We start from the raw sequence: 19,445 nt of genomic DNA on the forward strand, positions 1-19,445 counted from the left end.
CACCCATAGGTAAGCTTGGACCTGTTTTCCTGATGAAGATCATCTTTTTTTTTATCAACAATAAATCGATGTCGTTCTCAGGGCTTTTTTTTCCACCTAGGAGTGATCTTTTAGACGCTCATCAGAAAATGCATCCAGTCTAATTTCGATTTTCTTTGGCCACCTGAATTAATGGAAACTGCAAGTCTACTGTAGATCTATAAGAGCGTTTTCAAGCCGGTTACAGAAATTAGTATGCTTACAGTGGCCAAATTGCAAATTAAGAGTTTTCCCAGCGGCGTTACGGTTTCTGACGTCTTCAATCGTCTTTTCTGGTTTTTGGACCCCCGCCCCGCCCCTCCCCCTCCTTGTTGTGTCCACCCTGACTGATCCTCTTTCCTTCATCCTCGATCCTCCCCTCGATCTCTTTCGATCCTCGATCTTCCATCTTCGTTCCTATGTTTTCAAGAAACCGGAGAAAGTGCCGGCATGCAGAACGGGTCCTTAATTCCGCGTTTTCAGGCGAAAGAACGCAAAGGCGAAGCCGGCGTGGAACGGGCTCAACACCTGCATCGCGCTTGCCTTCGCTCGCCCGAAAAATGCAAAAAAGTTTCGCCTGTTCTGCATGCTAGAAGAGAGAGAAAGTCCACTCGGTTTGGGATTAACCTGCGATCAGGCTTTTCATGATTTCTCTTGGAGAAGAGACGAGAAAAGCGACATAGACGTATAGGGAGAGCATGAACGCTACGTATCGCAGGGAAACTGAGGCATTTCTAAATATAAAAGGAGAAGAGAGAAGCGAAAAGCCGGGAAAGTGAAGACAGCGAAGAGAGACAAACTTTTCTTTCCCGCTTCTTCTCTCCGCTACCCCCTAAGAAAGGCCTGATACTCAGGCTAACCGAGCAATGCACGTACTGACGTGACATAACAGATCTAAGAATGCTGATATGCGAGGAGGCACAATGGGCTAATATTTATTTAAGGTTTTCTATTTTAAAATTCTAATCTTGACACTTGGATCAATTATGGCGGCTTTGCGAGTGGCTCTGTTGTTTGCGCTCCTCTCAGGATGCTTTGCCGCAAAACTTGTTATGTTTCCCATGTTTGGACGAAGCCATTACATGGTTCTCAACAAACTGGGACAAGAACTGTCAGAGAGGGGTCATGAGGTATGTAAATGAGAGTACAAAATGATTTGTTGTAGTTTTCAGTAATAGCTCGATTATTATTTTACCAAGCCTTTGTTGTTGTCAACAAGCATACAAGCTTGAGGTCTTTAGTGCACTTTATGGTACAATCCTGTGATACCTCATGAAGCGTGATGAAGGGACATTGTGATCTGAGTAGAGCCAAGAAATGCTGAAGTCTACATTTTCTTCTTCGCGTTACTAACAGTCGAGAGTGTATACAGCATATTAAAAGGTAGTCCAAAAAGACTTAAAAGAAAAGTGGCCGTAATCGGCATAGCTCGGCATCGAAAGTAATTACTGACTGAAAAAGATAGACCGTTTTGGTACATTTAAAACAATTAAACTAATGACCTCTGTACATGCATATGCAGGCCCTACCCAGGACTAGAGATCAGTAATTGACCGTTTATAATCCTGGTTTATAATCTACAAAAACCATTGATTTCAAATCCTTGAATATATTTTGAAATGGAATCACGAAAGCATTCTTGTGGTCTGTTTTTGTCGTGCAGTTTTGGTTGTTTATAGTATAGTCCGTAAAGTAGTGATGGAGTGCTGATTCATGATGATTAATCATCAGTCTCTAGAGCAACTGGGTTCATACTAGCCAAGTAAGTAGATCTAAAGTTTGAGACTTACCATGATAAGCGTTCACATTTAGATTTCAAAGTATGCATGAAGCAATCGAGGTTGTCAATCAAGTTACGCGGTAAAATTTCGCACGCATGTAATAGCGTAATCACGATTTTAACTACTACACGCAGAAAACAACAACAAGGTACATCGTGCAACCTCGAAAGCTTCGTAATGCTTACCTTTCGTTTCTCATGATTTTTTTACTGCAACGACAGAGAGCTTTGCTATTTCAGCAATTATACCACTTTCTCATCACAGAGGAAGAATTTAGAGTGAGACGGACAAATGTTTCTCATGATCTTGGCCCAAATGAAACAGCAAAACGTGCAACGCTGATGAAAGAAAGAAGTAATCGAGTGAGCTGTGCGTGTCTTCGATCAAAAGGCATATTTCATTACAGTTTGATTGATGTTTCAATTTCCTGATCTTGTTTTGATAAAACGTAAGTAAACTATGACTTCAAACTTGAACACGCGATACCACGGCTACAATTAGAAATTAGACCCGTTCACATCTGGAGTACGCCTGAAGTATGCTTGAGGTATACTTACTAAGCTTAGTATGAACCCACCTGCAGCATACTAATTCATCTTGTATAATTGACATCGTGATCACTGTTTTCTAATGCGCTATTGTTTGCCTTAGTAAAAAAGACGGGGACCGTTTAAAGTCCCCTATTTCGACCTAATTTCCCGTAATTGTCATCGCGAGCGGGCGGCCATCTTGTAAATAAACAACAGATTTTCGTTGAAACTCGGTACGCTGTTGAAGTAAGTTAAAGACAATGAGAAAATGTAATAAAAAGAGGGGGTCACTTAGCTTTTTGCGGTTCAATGCTAACGAATACGGCTATTTAGGCTCCTTTAGCAATCATGATCAATCATGATCAGCCGTGTGCACTCATACCGTTACCGTTATACACAGTTTTTTTTGGTCGCGTGACATGTCACATGACCATAATCAAACGCTAAGGCACAAGCTAAGAAGACCTCAAGATTTACTTGTGGAGAAAAATTTATCTTGCTCTACGTTTCCTGGTGAGAGATATTCTCAATGCTCCGACCACACCTTTGACCCAAGCCTTAAACCCCCTGAGTCGAGGGATAGCTAGCCCGCAACAAACCAAGATGACCTGCATTGCAATAAGGCTGCTTTTTGTTTTATCATCGTCTTGACAGATTATTCTATTTGTGGGAACAACGGCTAAATATGCCACAAACAATCCACATGTACGCTTCTTTAACGACAGCAAGACCTTTTCCGTGCATCATCCACCCACTTCAGGAAAGCAGAACACGCCGTTGAGTGCAAGAAAGCAACTTGCCATTCTTTTAACCATCCAGTCATCGTATTGCGATGAAATGCTTAGTGACGTGGAGCTAATGAAGGAAACTAATGATGCCGATCTCGTTGTCGGCGAACTGTGGTATCTCTGCTCAGCGTTAGTAGCGGACAAATTATCAGTACCTCATGTTTTAATATCTGCATCCACTTTGTCCACACCATCTTCGTTTCCAGTTGGTATACCCGCTCCGCTTGCCTATATACCTCAAATAAGCAACAATGATAATAGAATGTCGAATATCATTGACAGAGCCAGGAATGTACTACAATGGATATCACTGTATTGGTATTACTTGCAAGACTTTTGCCCACTTTATGGCAATATTAAAGCAAAATACAACATCACACCCAACAAAAGCATCCAGGAAACACTTGGAAGAGCTGATCTGATTATCGGTCAGATGCCGTTTGGATTAGAGCATCCGAGGCCTGTCCATCCAAGTAAGTAGTTTTTTTTCTCATTTCTTTTCACTTTCTCTGTACACCACAGTTTAAGAATCGCAATTTAGTTATTAGTCTAGGACCTAATCAAGTTTTGTGCCTTCTTCAACAAAACATGTGTCATTTATGAATGTCGCTTAGAATTCCCTGCAAGTAGAGCTGCGAAATCTGAGTAGAGAGCACGAAACGTGAAAGCAAAGAACGAAACTTGCAAGGCGAAGCACCAGATAGAGAGCGCAAAGTTCGACCTTCCGCGGCTAGGATCGTCTTTGACTTTGAGAATGTTTAAATGGCGCCCATTTGATTGATTTGAGCCAATTTTTGCCGTTAATTAAAACAGGTTGTGTCACGGAGGTCCTTGGAAACTTTATTTATGCATGTTCAACACCATCACGGTGGTGGTACAGGTCTGTGGACAGGGACTAAGCTGAGCTGATAATTTTCACTGGCCCTGGATTTCTGGGAGTCCAATTGTTTTCCACAACATTGCAGTCCCGTTGTTCGATCTCTTGGTGATTATAATAACATATCTTTTTCTTTAACATGTTCTTTGCTGTTTCATTATAGACACTCGGGTTGTTGGTCCATTCCTTCCTAGTCCAGCTAAGCCTCTACCAAAAGAGCTGGAGGAATTCATAGGAAAAGATGGTGACCAAGATGTTATCTTAGTTTCATTTGGTAGCATTTTGGGAGACATTGCAGGATTAAATGAATCACTCTTACAAAAAATGGCTGACGCTTTCTCTAAGCTTCCACAAAAAGTTATCTGGAAAATGAAGTTAGAAGGTATGTTCATTGAACCGAGGAATATCCTCATGCAGGAAAGGAAGAGTAATTACAGTGATCAGACGATTAACTAGCCTTGTTAGATCAGAGACCTTCTATTTTCTCTTTTGAGAAAAAAGATTAGCGGGCGGGATTAGCGGGATTAGAGGGCGGGTGTTGTAGATTTTTGACGGCGAAGTCGAGTGAAGGTTAAGAGCAAATACCCCGTAGCTTTTGCTCGGCGGCTCCGCCTCCAAGAACGTATCTAGGACATAATAATTCCACCAACTACGTACGCTATCTAGAGCTCGTCGAGCGCATGTATGAAAATAAAATCCGCGAGGGAATTGTTAAACGCTAGCGAAAGGGGGTGGGGTGGGCAACGCGCCCCCCATCTTGCCTTGCGTACAGCGATTTTAGAAAGAAAGCTCCATTAGCAAAGGTAAATCAAATGCTACTCACATGTGACAGCTGCAGAAGCGTAACATCTGATCACTTTTAAATTTCCCAGTAACTGTACGCATTTTTTTCTCAGCAGGCAAGCTACAGGTGTCAGTGAGTGACAATATCAAACTGATGTCATGGTTACCACAGAATGACATTCTCGGTCATCCTAAGACTCGTCTATTTATAGGCCACGCAGGACTGAATGGTATCCTTGAATCAACCTACCACGGAGTGCCAATGATTCTTGCACCTTTTTTTGGAGATCAATTTTACAATGCCAACACTATGAAGCAGTCAGGAGTTGCGGAGGTTGTAAACTTGTGGTCCATGTCGTCAGAAGAGTTCGTTAGTTTGATACAAAAGGTGTTAAGCGACCCTAGGTGAGTACATTGGGAACACCGTACATTATATAGCTGAATCCGCGAAATGAAGTGAAACCTGCATTCTGGTTGGCTAACCGAGCGCATCTTGCCAGCTCGCGATTCCGCGTTGGTCCTGCAAGTAAATATTCTCTTTTTCTGGCCGTATAATAAATCTTTTATTGACCAAGCGTGAAGTCAAGTTGACTTGATATTGGCCTCGTTCTTTTTTGCGTTTTTTTTGATCGAGATGGACATAAAAACGCATAAAAGAACGAGGCCAGTATCCAGCCATCCTGACCTCACGCTTGGTCAATAAGGCATACCAAGAGCCATAATAATCGCTCCATGGAATGTTTACAATATTACAGTTTAATCGAGTAGAAGAGGTGGCTTGGTAAACTCAAGACGAATTTTCCCCAGAAATCAAATTCAACTTATGACAAAAAATGAAAGCAAACGTTAACGAAACCACGAGATTTCAATTAAACAGAACAGAGAAAACTTCAGAGAAAGCCTCACCTCGATGAACCGGGCCTCCATTGTCTGCACAAGTTCAGGAAGAGCTGCACAAGCTGCACAAGAAACCTTTTCCCCTAACTTGGCGAGTCGACAGGTGAAAACAAAGCTTTACTTTTCTCCACGGGCTGGAAAGCACAATTTAAACTTCCGGCGATTCCATATAACCCATTACGCTATTGTTTGCGAAAGGATTTTCAAACTGCGATTTGCAATTGATTTGCAATGTTTGAAAATTCTGTAATGATCAAACCTTTGCGCATACCGATTTCCTCGCATGAATGGATCCGTCAAAACCGTCAATCAAATTAAACTTAAATGGTTTCCTTACTGATTTTGTTGAGATCCTTTTCAATTTCGGTGAATAGTGGCTTTAGGAATATTAACCTCACCGCGAATATTCAGGTTCTACTCACCTCGTGTTTAAAGGATAAGTAAGCTTACAAAGAGAGATGAAGTACAGAGCAGGAAAAGATGTTTCCCACATGGTGCCTGGTCATGTCCTTGAGAAAAAATACTCGAAACCTTTATAGGCTTTTTCCTTCCTCTTTCAAAAAAAAGAAAATACGTCCACACTGTCGCTTGTGCGGTCGTCTTTTTAGGACCGGCAGGTTTTGTGTTTAACGCTTGTCCGGGCTGCGATGTCTTTCCAGTTGTTCCAACCAAAACATGAACCAAAACGACGGTCACGCGGTCGCTTTAACTGTATTTGTACGGTTGCTTGTAAAGGACCCGTTTGTGTACAAGTTTTAAACACTTTCTGTGGTAGGTTCTTCGTTGAAGTAGGACATTTTAATCAACTCAAAGTCCCTCCACTTGGATTTTTTGACTCCGCCTCGCTTCCGGAAGTCAACCAGTTTACCGTAAACTATTTCCGCATGGTCCGCATAGTTCTAAAAATAACTTTTTTGACATTAAGATGTTCCAAAAGCGTGACTCGGAGACTCCCTCTGTGTCCTATTATGGCTCTTGTGCATACGTATAGTCAACAACTGTTGAACAAGCCTGCCTTGGATGTGAGATGGTAGATTTGTTTTCTTGGTATTTTCATGTAAATTCGTGTATTTTGCGAGGTCTGTTCATAGAATCCTCACTCGTGGTAAACCCTGTGCCTCTCTTACGGTTTCCCAAAAATTGCATTTTCTAGCAGTTTTAGAACGACAACAACTTACTTCGGTCTCTTCGTGAAAAACGTTTCAGTTCAGGTGACTCGTACACGGCTTACTATATTTGTAGAGCATGACCCATCTAGCATAATTAATGACTCAGCCAATCAAACCTCTAGAATTGCGATATTCGGTGATTTAGCTTTTAATATTTATGGAAATTGCCACTCAGGCTGTCATACACACAATGATTGCATTGCTTTTTCTTCGTAAGTAAACCCACACCACGGTAGGCTTAGCCACAAGTTGCTCGGCAACTTTTAAATTCTTGGCAACTTTTGATTTTTTTAGCATTTTTAAAATTATTTTTTACTTTTTCGCCACATTTATTAGCTTTCGAAAGAAAAGTCAGCTAAATTCAACTGGTTTATACTACTGTGTGAGTGTGTGAACTCCAGAAATGGCCCTACTACCAATGACAGCTTTGTGTTGCACGCCTGGCCATGAGGTCAGCGGTATCACATGACACGTTTTTCAAGATGGCGGAAAAATAGACCGTGTCACGGTTTTCGAACCCATTTTGACGAACAGGCAAAGGTGTGAGAAATTACAGTGTTTGTATGAGAATCTAATGTCGAATAATTTCCGTAAAACGGCTGTTCTGAAAAAAATATGAATTTTAAACTAAAGCTACACAGCAAGGGATTTTACTAACAAACTTTGGGGGCCGTTACTGTGCGTAAATTTCTCCAGAAGCTCGTTTTAGATTTTCCATATATTTGTGCGCAATTTTTCCCCTGGAAATTTTTACAGAGAAATGTATAGAAAATTTAAAAAAAAGGTTCTAGATCTTCTAGCGCATGTGACGCCCTCAAACGTTTTCAGAAGAATCCTTAAGAGTGAAGCTTTTGTTTACAATTCATATTTTTTTCAAAGCAGCCGTTTCTCACGCGTTTGCCTACTCGTCAAGATGGCGTCGAAAACCGTGACAAGGTCAATACTGTCAGAGATTCAGATTCCAGCTGGGACGAACGCGCCGATGAAGGCCCGATTAATCCTATTGAGGAAGCTAAAAGGCTGGGGACAAATCTCGCTACCACCGAAAAAGCTAAAATAACAGATATTAGAGAAAGAAAAATCCAGACGAATTCGGCGGATAAAACCGCAATAAAACCAATTTCAAGTGCAATCAAGTCGAAAAAAAAAAACAGCAACTATTCGGCAAATTTTTGGCAACTTTGAAAATAAAATAGCGACTTTTTAGCAACTTTTGGACACTTTTATCGGCAACTTTTGGGAATTTATCGGCAATTTGTGGCTAAGCCTACATCACGGTAAATACAGTATATCAAACTGAATCATTCAAAAAAACATTAAACAATTCAGTTTGACGATGTTAGAGAAGGACCCGTGATGAGATCTTTGCAATCTGATAGCGTTTAGTGAAAGTGTTTTACGACTATCTTTCTTTTAGTTATCACGAGATGGCAAAAGGAATATCCAACTCGGTTAAGCGTCTGCCGCGCCCACCTGTAAAAGAAGCCGCTGACTGGATGGAGTACACGCTGGCTCTGGGTGGCTTACCGTTCCTCAGACCTCGAGGACTGGACCTACCCTTTTATCAGCTGTATCTTCTGGATATTTTGTTGGTGGCATTTATTATCTTGTTATTAACAGTGCTTGCTGTCATGTTCTCGTTAAAAGCAGTTATTAATCACTTTTTGGCACCAGTCACAAAAGAGAAGTCAAGTTAAAAAGAGAACACTTTAAAGCTTTATATAGCCATCAATTAGACTGTTACAGTGATTTCTATAAAGTAGTAAACTTTTTGAGAACTGTTTTTAATTGAACTTCTTAGCTTGCAAAGCAAATGATTGTAGGAAGGTGATCAAAACAAATATAGAAGGAATCATCTTGACTAGGGGCGAAGAATTGAGGGCTAAGTGCTTGAAGCTTACCACTGTCTGCAGACTAGCCTGAGTCGCAGACGTAATCTGACCTCAGTCGCTGGCATGAGCTACGTCTGCGAAGCTTCTCGGAGATTTTTGTTTTAGGCTCCCAACGGATTAAACGCTGCGTGTTTTGAATTTCCTTTAAAAAACGTGATGGCAAATCGACAATGGCTTTTTCAACAGGCCAATCATAGCGCGTACTCAAATCCTGGTTCACAGGCTGAGGCCCAGAGCGTACAAAGATTTCGGCTCTAGCTCGCAGACCGGCGGACTTAACTAGAGGTTTGAGTTTCGACGTTGGCACAGGCTACGGCAATCAAACCATACTTATACAGGGACAGTTTATCCAGCACTTGTCTGGTTGTATTACATTAGTGATTAAATACAGATAACGGAATAATGCAAATATAAGACAGGGTGATAAAGACACCAAAGTTCTTTTGATTCGTGGGATCATGGTGGGTCCTATGCTTCTGGTGCGATAAACTTGTTAAGTGAAAGCTAAGTTTTTCCCCGTCCACAGAGGTCCTTTGATAGTGCCCCTGCATAAGGTGTGGTAACATGAATGTTACTCTAGAAGATACTGGGGATCATAACTGGAAAGACGACACATTTAATTTTGTCATACATTTATGAGCCGACAGTCATCTCTGTCTATAAAACCTTTGCAGTTTTCAGTAGAAATTGATGCAATCATTCCTTTATACATTAATAAAATCGAGAACCTAGAGGTTTGCTTGTGCCTGTTTCCTGATGTAGACCAACTTTTCTTTGAACACTTTAGTAATCTCTATAGTGAAGTAACCAGTCTGGTTTTTAAAAAAAGCTCTAAGTTAGTAAGACTTTGCAAAAAACGAACTGAAAACGAAGATCTACATCAGACAGTTTTTAAAAGTCAAATAAATTTTATATTATTTATCAATCTTGAGGTTCAGAAATGAATAATATATTTCTTTCGTTTTATTCACGGCCAAGCCTCGTAGCCAAGTATGAATTTTAATATATCGAAATTGGTCTATTTTGATCATGCGTTCTTGTGCAATCACAGGACGATGAAGTTTTGTTTAACAGGTGGATTTCCAGAAGAAGAAAAAGTGGAAAAATAAGCGAAGAATAGTTCTAACGTATTTAAGTCATTTTAGGACTCCACAGGACACCTGCACTGTTTCCAAACCACCAAACAGGCAAGCTGAAAGCCAGGGGTTTCTTCTCGTACCATTACATTTTAAATTCGGTCACAGCGCGAAGCGCTGGGCCTCAAATAAAATAGAGAAATCAGTCCACCAATTCGGCCCGCGGGATTATCATCCAATCAGAAAGGAGTATGGGGCCTAATGTTATTTGCCAGCACACGAATATCCAGCCGTGTCTCCACCGAGCTTTGGCTGCTGGATTTTTGGGTGATTACGTGGATACAGAGAATTATCTCTGAGATAAATGAATTTTTCCGCTGAGCATTAGCCATGGAAGGTAAATGCAAGTTTAATCCCTAGCCTTGGTAGCTGGTGCAAAAAGGATGAGAGGAGGGGGAAAAAAACGCGAAAGGAAAAAGAGTAACCAGACAAAATAGTCGACATTTTGTGACGCTACCAGTGGTTTCCGGGCGAAATGACGTCTGAGAGACGAGCGCAGAAATTCTGCACTGATGACGAGTCAGTTACCCAGATGTGGGTAGTCCTTTTGATCGGCCGTGTGTTTGTCGGGTAGGAAATTTGCTTCAACCAATCAGAAGCACTACCCAGATCTGGGTAGTGACGCGTCCTCAGTGTGGAATTTCTGCGTTCGTTTCTCAGACGCCATTTCGAGGGGAAACCACTGTTGGCGTCACAAAATGTCGGCTGTTTTCTCAGGCTAGGAAAAGGGAAGGGGGTCTATTTCCTTCTCTTCCAATACCCTCTCCCTTTTTCTCTCGACGCCTGACACGCAGGCTTTTTGAGCTCTGAGTCATTCCCCACGCAGCACAATATTTGTATTAAGATTTTATTTCCACCATAAAATACGTCTGGTTTTAAAACTACATGCATATTTCTTAAACTAGTTTTCAAGGGATTTTAATAATGTTGTAACTAGTTTAAAACACCGAAGTGCCTCTTCAAACGTTTTCTAATTTCTTGAAACGAATAGCTTCCAAAATATCGTTAAAACATTAACATATAGTGATAACGTGCAATTATAGCATGCGGAATATCTTACTTAAGACACATTTTCACTATTTCAGTCATACTGACTCATTATTACTAATCCATCTTGTAGGGCCTTGTCTTTTCTCTTCCGGTTCCCGATGTTCTCATAACAATTCCAACAACACATTTAGTAAGAAAATATTTCAAACTTAATAATATGAACAGAGTAATTAATAGTAGAACTAACAGGATGTCAAGCAAGTAAAGCTTGTAGAAAGGTAAGTCCAAACCCCGCATGCGGAGGTGCTGTAAACCACCCACAGCCTGCGTGTATTCTATCCAGTCAGCGGTTTCTTGCAGAGGAGAACGAGGTAAAAGCTTGATGAACTCAGACAGACGAGCTGCGGACTCACGGTAACTACAAGTAAACAACGGTTCGAGAAGTAAATGAAACAACGTATAAATAAATAACTAGCCAGCTTAATACATTGTAAATAATAAGAGAGGAAAGGATATAGGAGAAGACTGAGAGGTATAACAAGCAAGAGAACGAACGGACGAAAGAATGGTATGTCATAAATTCGTCAAAAGAAGGATAGGAGACATCACACTTGTGCACTTTCTAGAACAGCCAATAAGGATTCTTCTTCTACTACCCAGAAAAACAACTACGGTGTCAATCGGTAACCTATACTACCTCAGCCTCAACAAGACAGTGGAAATTTAAGTATCCGTCATGATCAGTTATGGATAATACTTACAAACGAGTTACCGTACTTGTGGTCTCTGATTTAAGTAATTTGATTTTAAGATTAACGCCGCCCTCGCATAAACGCCGCACCAGAACTGACAAAATTTAAAAAAACGCCGCGGTGTTTAATCCATTCGACTAAATAAGGTACACCCTAACTGACAATGTTGATGTAGTAGATCTCATACTGTCATCAGAAGATTACTACTTACTTACCTTTGGTTTGCCAAAACTCGGCCAATAACATCCACTAGCTGGTCTACTGTGATTGTGTCCAAGTCGACAATCTCTGCAAATCCCTTAGCTTTTGCCTCGTGCGCGTTGTCGTACTGGTCCCCAAAGAACGGCGCGCAGATCATAGGGACGCCGTGAAAAACTGCCTCCAATACACCGTGTACACCGCCGTGGTTGATAAAGAGCCTGGTGCTGCTGTGACCGAGGATGTCGTTTTGCGGTAACCATGATGCCACCTTAACGTTGTCGCTTAAAGAAACCTGTGTTTTCTCTTGTAAGACAAAATCATAGATATAGCCAATAAACATGCTTTGTGGAAGAGGGAATTATCAATGGCAATACGTATGCATCAGAAAGAGAAAACAAGAGGCGCGATCAGTACAAGATTCTGAGAAACTACCCACCCACCTACCCATTCCCTAACCCCTAAAAGAGAAGTTAGTATTAAAGTTGGGTTAGGGGAGGGATGAGTGAGCAGTATGTCGAAATCTTATGCTGCCCATCTAGCACTCCCCCCCCCCCCCCCCCCCATTTTTTTTTCCTACAAGAGAAGTTAGTGTTAACAAAACGTTGAATTTGGTGAGGGGTGGTTGAGCAATATACTAAAATCGTATACTTCTCAAAGAAACTTCTAAAGGAACCTTTCGAAATTTTAACAACAGCTAAAACAACTGGCTTAAAAACCTAACTCGTACCATTATTTACGGTTTTCTTGCACGGATGATGCGAAAGGTCGTAACAATAATTTGCGCACAAAAGTTTTTGATTCAGCAGAACGTCCTTAATTACCGTGTCTACGCAACTTGTAACGATTCTGTCATGACATTTAGATACTTGTCTTTTTGGGAATAATCGGCGAGTAAAATATCTGTTGCGCTCTCCACGAAGAACTTGGGATCATTTATAGTGTTAAATTATACTCGAGGGTTTCCCCTTCTGATTTTGCATAACGCATAAAATACCCTTTTGAAGTTTCCATAAAACCTTTTGAGGCACTCTGGACAAGGCATTTGCCAGCAACGCCAGTTTTTTCTCTTCAACATTTCCCAATATGGTTCCAAATGATACGAGAATGACACCCTCGTCCCCGGTATTCTGCATAAACTCTTCAAATTCGGCGGGCAATGGCTTGGCAGGTGCTGCTACAAGTGGACCCACAACTTTAGTATCTAGGAAAGTGAAAGAGGAGTGGCTTTACAACCTAACGAATTATCGGTTACAGTTTGAGAATTAAATAAATATTTAAACTACACATTTGTTAAGTTTTTGGACAACGTTGCAATCGAGCAGTTCTCCTCAATGGCGTCTGCAAGTTGGCCGGAGGTCTGCCATTACCTAGGGGAACTAAAGAATTGAGAAATAAATTCTCACACGAGGGCCCCAGTGCTTCTACACTTACTCTAACTCTCTAACTCTTACTCTCTCCATAAAATACAGTCGCCATGTCATAATGAAATTATCACAAATTGTGTAATGCCCAGAATGTCGATGGTGCATTTCAAAGGAAATCAAATAAATTTTCTACAAAGCAGCTCCTATACCCCCCTTACCATTCCCTGTACCTGCCTGCGTGACAGGTGTGTGAAGGTGAAATCCAGGTGCGCCTCCTTGCGTTCCTGGGCGCGCAGCCGATTTCTCCCCTCCCGCCGACGCGTATTCTAATCTTTACGGATTACAAGCATTTAAAACATGTAAAGAGAACAACTTTATCTAAGAAAGTCTGCATGGGAGGCTACAAAACGCTAAGTAATCTGTGGTTTCAAATATTTTTTGAAGAGATTTATAGAAAAATCGTGCAAAGGATTTCGAATTAATAATAATAATAACAATAATAATAATAATCAAATCCTTTCTCCATCTAAACTACAAGGTAGGTAGTCCTTGTAGGTGTTCAAGTGATGGTATGGACTACATATTTATCTGGTAATTATGACAAGGATATATTTTCAGTTTTTGCTCCCCTCATTCTTCCAAAGGATCAGTAGCCCGTTCGAGAACTTCGTATAAAGTTAGCTTTGAGGCTAATCCAATTCCTTAGTAAAAGAACCTAACATAGATTGTAGATGAAACTTGGTACACTGATGTAACAAGTCGAGAAGATGATAAAAAAGTAATAAAAATTGGGGGTCACCGTGCTTCTTTTGACGTCACAATGCTGACAAATACGGCTATTTGGGACCCTTTGTCTAGTTTCGCGCGCAGCCCAGAACTAGACAAAAAGGAGAGATTTTTTCGATGATGCATGGGGTAACGCACAGAATTTGAATTTAGTGTATTTTTTATCCGGTCACGTTCAAGAAAAATGCCTTTTAATGCCCTTGTTTTCACTTAATGCTTCAAAGTAGAATTAAATTGGACACGCGCTATTCGACCCGTGATAGCTCAATCCGTACAATTTAGTAAAATTGCCAAAAAACTGAACATAGATTTGTGCCAATTTTTTTCTCATCGAAAAGGAAGGACTGTCCTTATTAAAATCATGAAATAAAAAATGGGGTTCACCGTACTCGTTTTTGTGGTAGAGCTGCAGAAAGTGCGCACCAAATGCATTTTCCCTCATTTTTGAGAGAGGACTGGAGCGAGTTTCAAAATGGCATGTATGTGAAAAGGGAAAGAAAGTATTAAAAAATCCGTTTTTACAAAATTTACATCGAGATAGATCGTTTAGGACACAATGTGATATAAAAAGCGTTTAAATGAAAATCAAAGGGGGTAAGCACAAGTTTAACATCCCCTATCGAGGTTCTCCGTGAGGACGTCGAACTCAGCAACACGCGTACTGCTTACGTTTTGCACATTCCCGGCACGTTGAGTCTCACCTCGGCAAGAAAAAAGCGCAAGCAAATATTCCAATAGCATTTCTCTTCAATCGACTTCATTTTAATAGGGTTACTTCAAATGCTCTTTTTTACGGCGGCCATCTTGTTATGCGCAGTGAGAGATGCGCAGTGCAAAACCAGTGAATCACCTTAAGAAATTTGAAGGCCCTCTATATACTAGTAAAACACATACATACGTACTAGGTAAGAGAGGTCTTGGATACTCTAGAATAAAGGGCTTCTGTGATATGATCAAATCAACCGTGCCAAGTACTTCATAAGTACTTCTATTTGGTGCAACATTATACCTCTTCTTTAGATCATTAAATTGAGGAACCATGCCATGATGAAATGCCCAGTAGACAAGAATCCAGTGATAAAGGTTTTTCACTCGATGAATAACAGTCATTTCATCTGTTAAGGTTGACTTGAACTGGGGGACGAAAGAGGGTGGTAACGGTACACCAAAGGCATGCATTGTGGGAAGGCTGAGAGTTTCTAAGAGAATGACGACATGTGGCAGGGAGAATTTGCTAGCAACCAAAGATGAGCACATGTATAATCCACTACCGATGATGAGCGAAGCAGTTTGTACCTCGTTTAAGATATCTTTGTTATTTAAAACACCCTCGCAGTAAAGGGCTTTCAACTGTGCAACATTTGCCATCTCTGTTATCACATCAAGACCTTTCTTTGGCCCACGGCGAGTCAACATGATCTGAAAAAACACTTCAGGTGTTTTGAACATCCGGACATATCTATGACTTGCAGCATACCTCTCAGTGTCCCCTACAAGTATTTGAACCTGTAGGAAAAGAATACAACTCTTTTCAACAAATGTTAGTTTAGTAGCTCTAAGGAGGTCAAAGTAGTACCACACTTTATTTCATGAAGACTGCTTGATAGAATACCGCATCCTGACCAAACAGCATTTTTCAAGGACTGCAGAATTGAATATTGGTGAACAGGTGAAATTTAGGCTCAGTATCAGGCATTTCTGAGGGAAAAAGAGGATAAACAGGAGGAGAGAGTGAAAAGAGGAGATGTCTGATATTCAGGGGGAACATTAAAGGAAGGAACTTTGAATTTCATTTAATTAAGGAATATCAACTTGCGCCGTCCTATATCTGCAATCCAGTTAGAGAAAAGGAGAAATGTAAACATCAGCTACGTTCTTCTGAAGAACTACTGTTGCTGTTACTATTATTAGAGCGGTTTTCATTTGAGTGTCGAAAAGTAATTGGTTTTGCACTTTCTACACGATGCGATTGGCTTAAAAGATTTGCGCCACCTTTTCATCCAATCAGAAGTAAAACCAAAGCCAATTGTGACGCGCTCGCATGCATTTTGCCGCGCTTTGCGTCAGCCACATGTAATTACTTCGAGTTTTGATTGGTTCAATGTATTGTCTGTGTCCTATGTGATTGGCCAGAGTAATTACTTTGGTTTTGGTTTTACGACACTCAAACGAAAACCACTCTATTAATATTATTAAGGAACAAGTAAACATGACGCTCTGCCCCCACTCCCCTACTGCTGGAAGGTCTTCAACCAGCCCAACCACACCACCTTCAAAATGTTAATATTTACTGCTAAGTTTACAAGACAATATAACCAGCCAAATATGCAAATTTCAGCGAGCAGGTACAAAACTCGGACCGGATCTGAACAATGCACTAACAATGGAAACTATTGTCTGTTAAGTATGTAAATGAAGTGACACTGCGAGTCCGAGTTTTCTACCTGCCTAATTTCAACGCTCGTACCTATACCCACGGCTACTTTTAAATTTATATGTTGAAAGATCTGTTGATTTCACTAAACTTCATCATGGTACCGGTAGGATATGGAAAGTCTTTATGTTTAGTTTTATATTTTTAAAAACCTCTATGCAATACATCGCTTAACATTTCTGCCCCAAGTTCATAACGTCACGCTTGCAGCTTCACGCTTTACATGAAGAATATTTACCAATAAATACTTCCAAAATACATTTTAAGTGGAAGAAATGAAAAAAAATCATATAAAACATGTAAAATATCCGAGTTTTTCAGATCTGTACTGTTCAATTTCCTCTGACATAACATACCGACTTTCTTTTCTGACAAAACTAACAGTCATACCTCGTATCCTCTATCTGTTAGCACCTCAGCGAGTCTTTCAAATACTAGAAAATGACTTTTGCCAATAGCAGGAAGCATTACAATCGTAGCTCCTTCACTACACCCTAACATGGAGAACAGGAGGAGAATAATCAACAGAGCGGACATTTTTTCGCCATGAATGAGCCAGCGATGGACGAATGTCACGAAAGTCAGTAGGGGTCACACAATTGCCTAGCCACAGGACAACCAATCGTGTCGTTGGAACCAGCTTCAACAAAGTTTGCGTGTTTAAATTTCGAAAAGATATATTTTTCAATCGCAAAAAACGCGAAATTAAAGACCCGTTAAATTAAGGACCAATCGGGAGTACATAGTTTGCTGTAAACCTGTCGTGCGCTTTCCGCTTCATATTATAACTCTACACACAGCTGTTTGTCTTATAAGATGAGGTGAAGTGAACCAATTATAATCAGTCATTTCTTCTAGTCTTTGTTTACTTATAGCAAATATTATGTAGCGCCTTTTGCAGTTTGCCTCATGTTATCAAGGGTGGAACTTGCAGGATGTCTAATACAAGGAAAGGAAAGTCAGGAACGGGGAATGAGGAACGATCACGTAGAAAAGGAAAACATTATAAAATATGGGAACAAATAAAAATAGAAAATCGGCAATGGGGCTTTTGATAGTCTGGGGATAAGGGATTAAGAAAGGTTTTGTTCTCATTTTCCCTTCCTCAGTTCCCTGTTTCCCGTTTCCCATTTCCCGTTTCCCGTTCCCGTTCCCGTTCTCATTTTCCTTTCCTCCTTTTAGTTAAAATAAAATTATCCGATCTTGCGGATATTGTTTTTTTCAAAGACAAATGAAACTAATTTGTGTAAACAGAAATTTGGGTTTTTCCATGCGAGGCGACGTTTTTGTTTTCCTTTGTGACTGTCGACAAACAAGATGCAGGTGGGGCGAGATAAAGGATAAAGGAGCATCTTTTATTTTTAAACTCAATTATTTTTTATCCAAAGGGCCAGGAGACCTCAGGGTTACAAGTTTCAGTATGGAATCGTTCACAAACACCAGCCTTGATCGTCAAACGAAAGGTAAGAATTTTTAATCAAAAGGTCATTTTCAGTAATTTTTTTTTCAAATGTATTGACTATTTTCTGTGAAATCATTAAGTACCAGATAAACAAAGGGCTTGAAAAACTTAAAAAAAGGGTTTTATGATCAAGGGAATAGATTAGAAGACGCTATGGCTGTTAAGGGCCAAAAGATTAAAACCACTTCTGGCTATACATTGTACGTATTTGTATGTCTATAAGCTATGCCGCGTTGCGTGGACCTCTGCATTCAAACAGTCAACTCTATATAGTCGAGAAGCAGATTTCTATAAGAGGCCCAAAAAATGGGTTACGCAGCACCCCCACCACACAAAAGGTTTGACAACAGATTCAGATAGCCAAATACCCACAGATCACTTATTCGACATTCGGATCTACAGATTGTGGGGTCAGTGACTTGGTACGCTGCGATTTTTTGAGGGTGGTGGGGAGGTATTTTGAAGCATCAAATTTCAGCATTTTCGTATAGGGTCTAAACTTTGAAAAATCATATCTTTTTACTTAATCAGGCAAATGGGTTAGTATTTGGCCGACGCGTGTTAATAATAATAATAACGGATGTTTTGACTTCCGCGACAAATATACATTGCCGATATACTTAGAATGTGCTTACAATTGATATTTACTAATTCTCGAGAACCGTTTGTATAAGATTTTTACAAATTTACAAATCAAGCCATTTCATTGTCTTGTAACGAATCATGAGAGTTGTCATAATTGCCTCTACACCCAATTTTCCTATTGGTACCAATTAAAACCTTTGAAAAATCATATCTTAAAGACTAAATATTGTTCAACGATGAAACTATAGAAAGTCGTGTAACTTTGTAAGCTCTTTCATTTTAAAACATTTTCGCGAAATGATCCTTGTTTCCATGGCAACGGTTGCTAAGATGCTTTTTTTGTATGCAATACCCCTTTTAAAGGAGATCGAACAGAGATATGGGCTAAATAAGCAATTTAAAACAAAAGTTAATAGAAAAATGAAATAAGTTTTTTTACCGGTTTGAGGGATGCTGAATGACTCCCTTAAACTTTTTCCTCGTATGCCTAAAGATACAGTCATTTGGCTAAAATGTAATACAGTATCAACACAAACAATTCTTTATAGGTATTTTTTTTTCGCGTGTGTCTAGAAATGTTCATAACTGCAGAATCTTTAGTAAAGATCTTGGATACAAATACATATATTTTGTAAATAATACATATTTTTTGAAACGGTGTTGTTGTATTTGACGTTATTATTATCTCTGTGTTTTGAGAGGGTGTTTGCTTAGTTTCATTAGTATTGTACTGAAAATTTAATACAAAATCATTATTGAAATACATAATTTTTTAGTTGCTTAGATTTTGTATTGTTTGCAGTAAAGCTCTTAAAGCTTTTACAATCAACTTTTATGTGGGTTATTTTTTCCGTAAATCCTCTTAAGGTGATTCCCTAGTTTTGCACTGCGCATCTCTTACTCCGCATAACAAGATGGCCGCCGTAAAAAGAGGATGTAAAGTAACGTTATTGAAATGAAGTTGACTGAAGAGAAACGCTACTGGAATTTTTAGTTGCGG

General features: G+C 40.0%; 2 protein-coding genes across 2 annotated transcripts; one reads left to right on the plus strand and one right to left on the minus strand.

Moving 5' to 3' along the window:
• Positions 1-929: 929 nt before the first annotated feature.
• Positions 930-9,473, plus strand: LOC140937138 (UDP-glucuronosyltransferase 2B14-like). Its single transcript, XM_073386670.1, has 5 exons — positions 930-1,148; positions 2,984-3,590; positions 4,158-4,376; positions 4,894-5,182; positions 8,261-9,473. Exons 1-5 carry the CDS (start codon positions 1,005-1,007, stop codon positions 8,538-8,540), a joined length of 1,539 nt encoding a protein of 512 aa, XP_073242771.1. The 5' UTR covers positions 930-1,004; the 3' UTR covers positions 8,541-9,473.
• A 1,229-nt stretch (positions 9,474-10,702) lies between these two features.
• Positions 10,703-16,949, minus strand: LOC140937348 (UDP-glucuronosyltransferase 2A1-like). Its single transcript, XM_073386902.1, has 5 exons — positions 16,789-16,949; positions 14,867-15,470; positions 12,809-13,015; positions 11,829-12,117; positions 10,703-11,279 (listed from the first exon to the last, which is right to left on the minus strand). Exons 1-5 carry the CDS (start codon positions 16,933-16,935, stop codon positions 10,976-10,978), a joined length of 1,551 nt encoding a protein of 516 aa, XP_073243003.1. The 5' UTR covers positions 16,936-16,949; the 3' UTR covers positions 10,703-10,975.
• Positions 16,950-19,445: the final 2,496 nt, after the last annotated feature.

The sequence above is a fragment of the Porites lutea genome, chromosome 5 (assembly GCF_958299795.1).
Source record: "Porites lutea chromosome 5, jaPorLute2.1, whole genome shotgun sequence".
NCBI lineage: Eukaryota > Metazoa > Cnidaria > Anthozoa > Scleractinia > Poritidae > Porites > Porites lutea.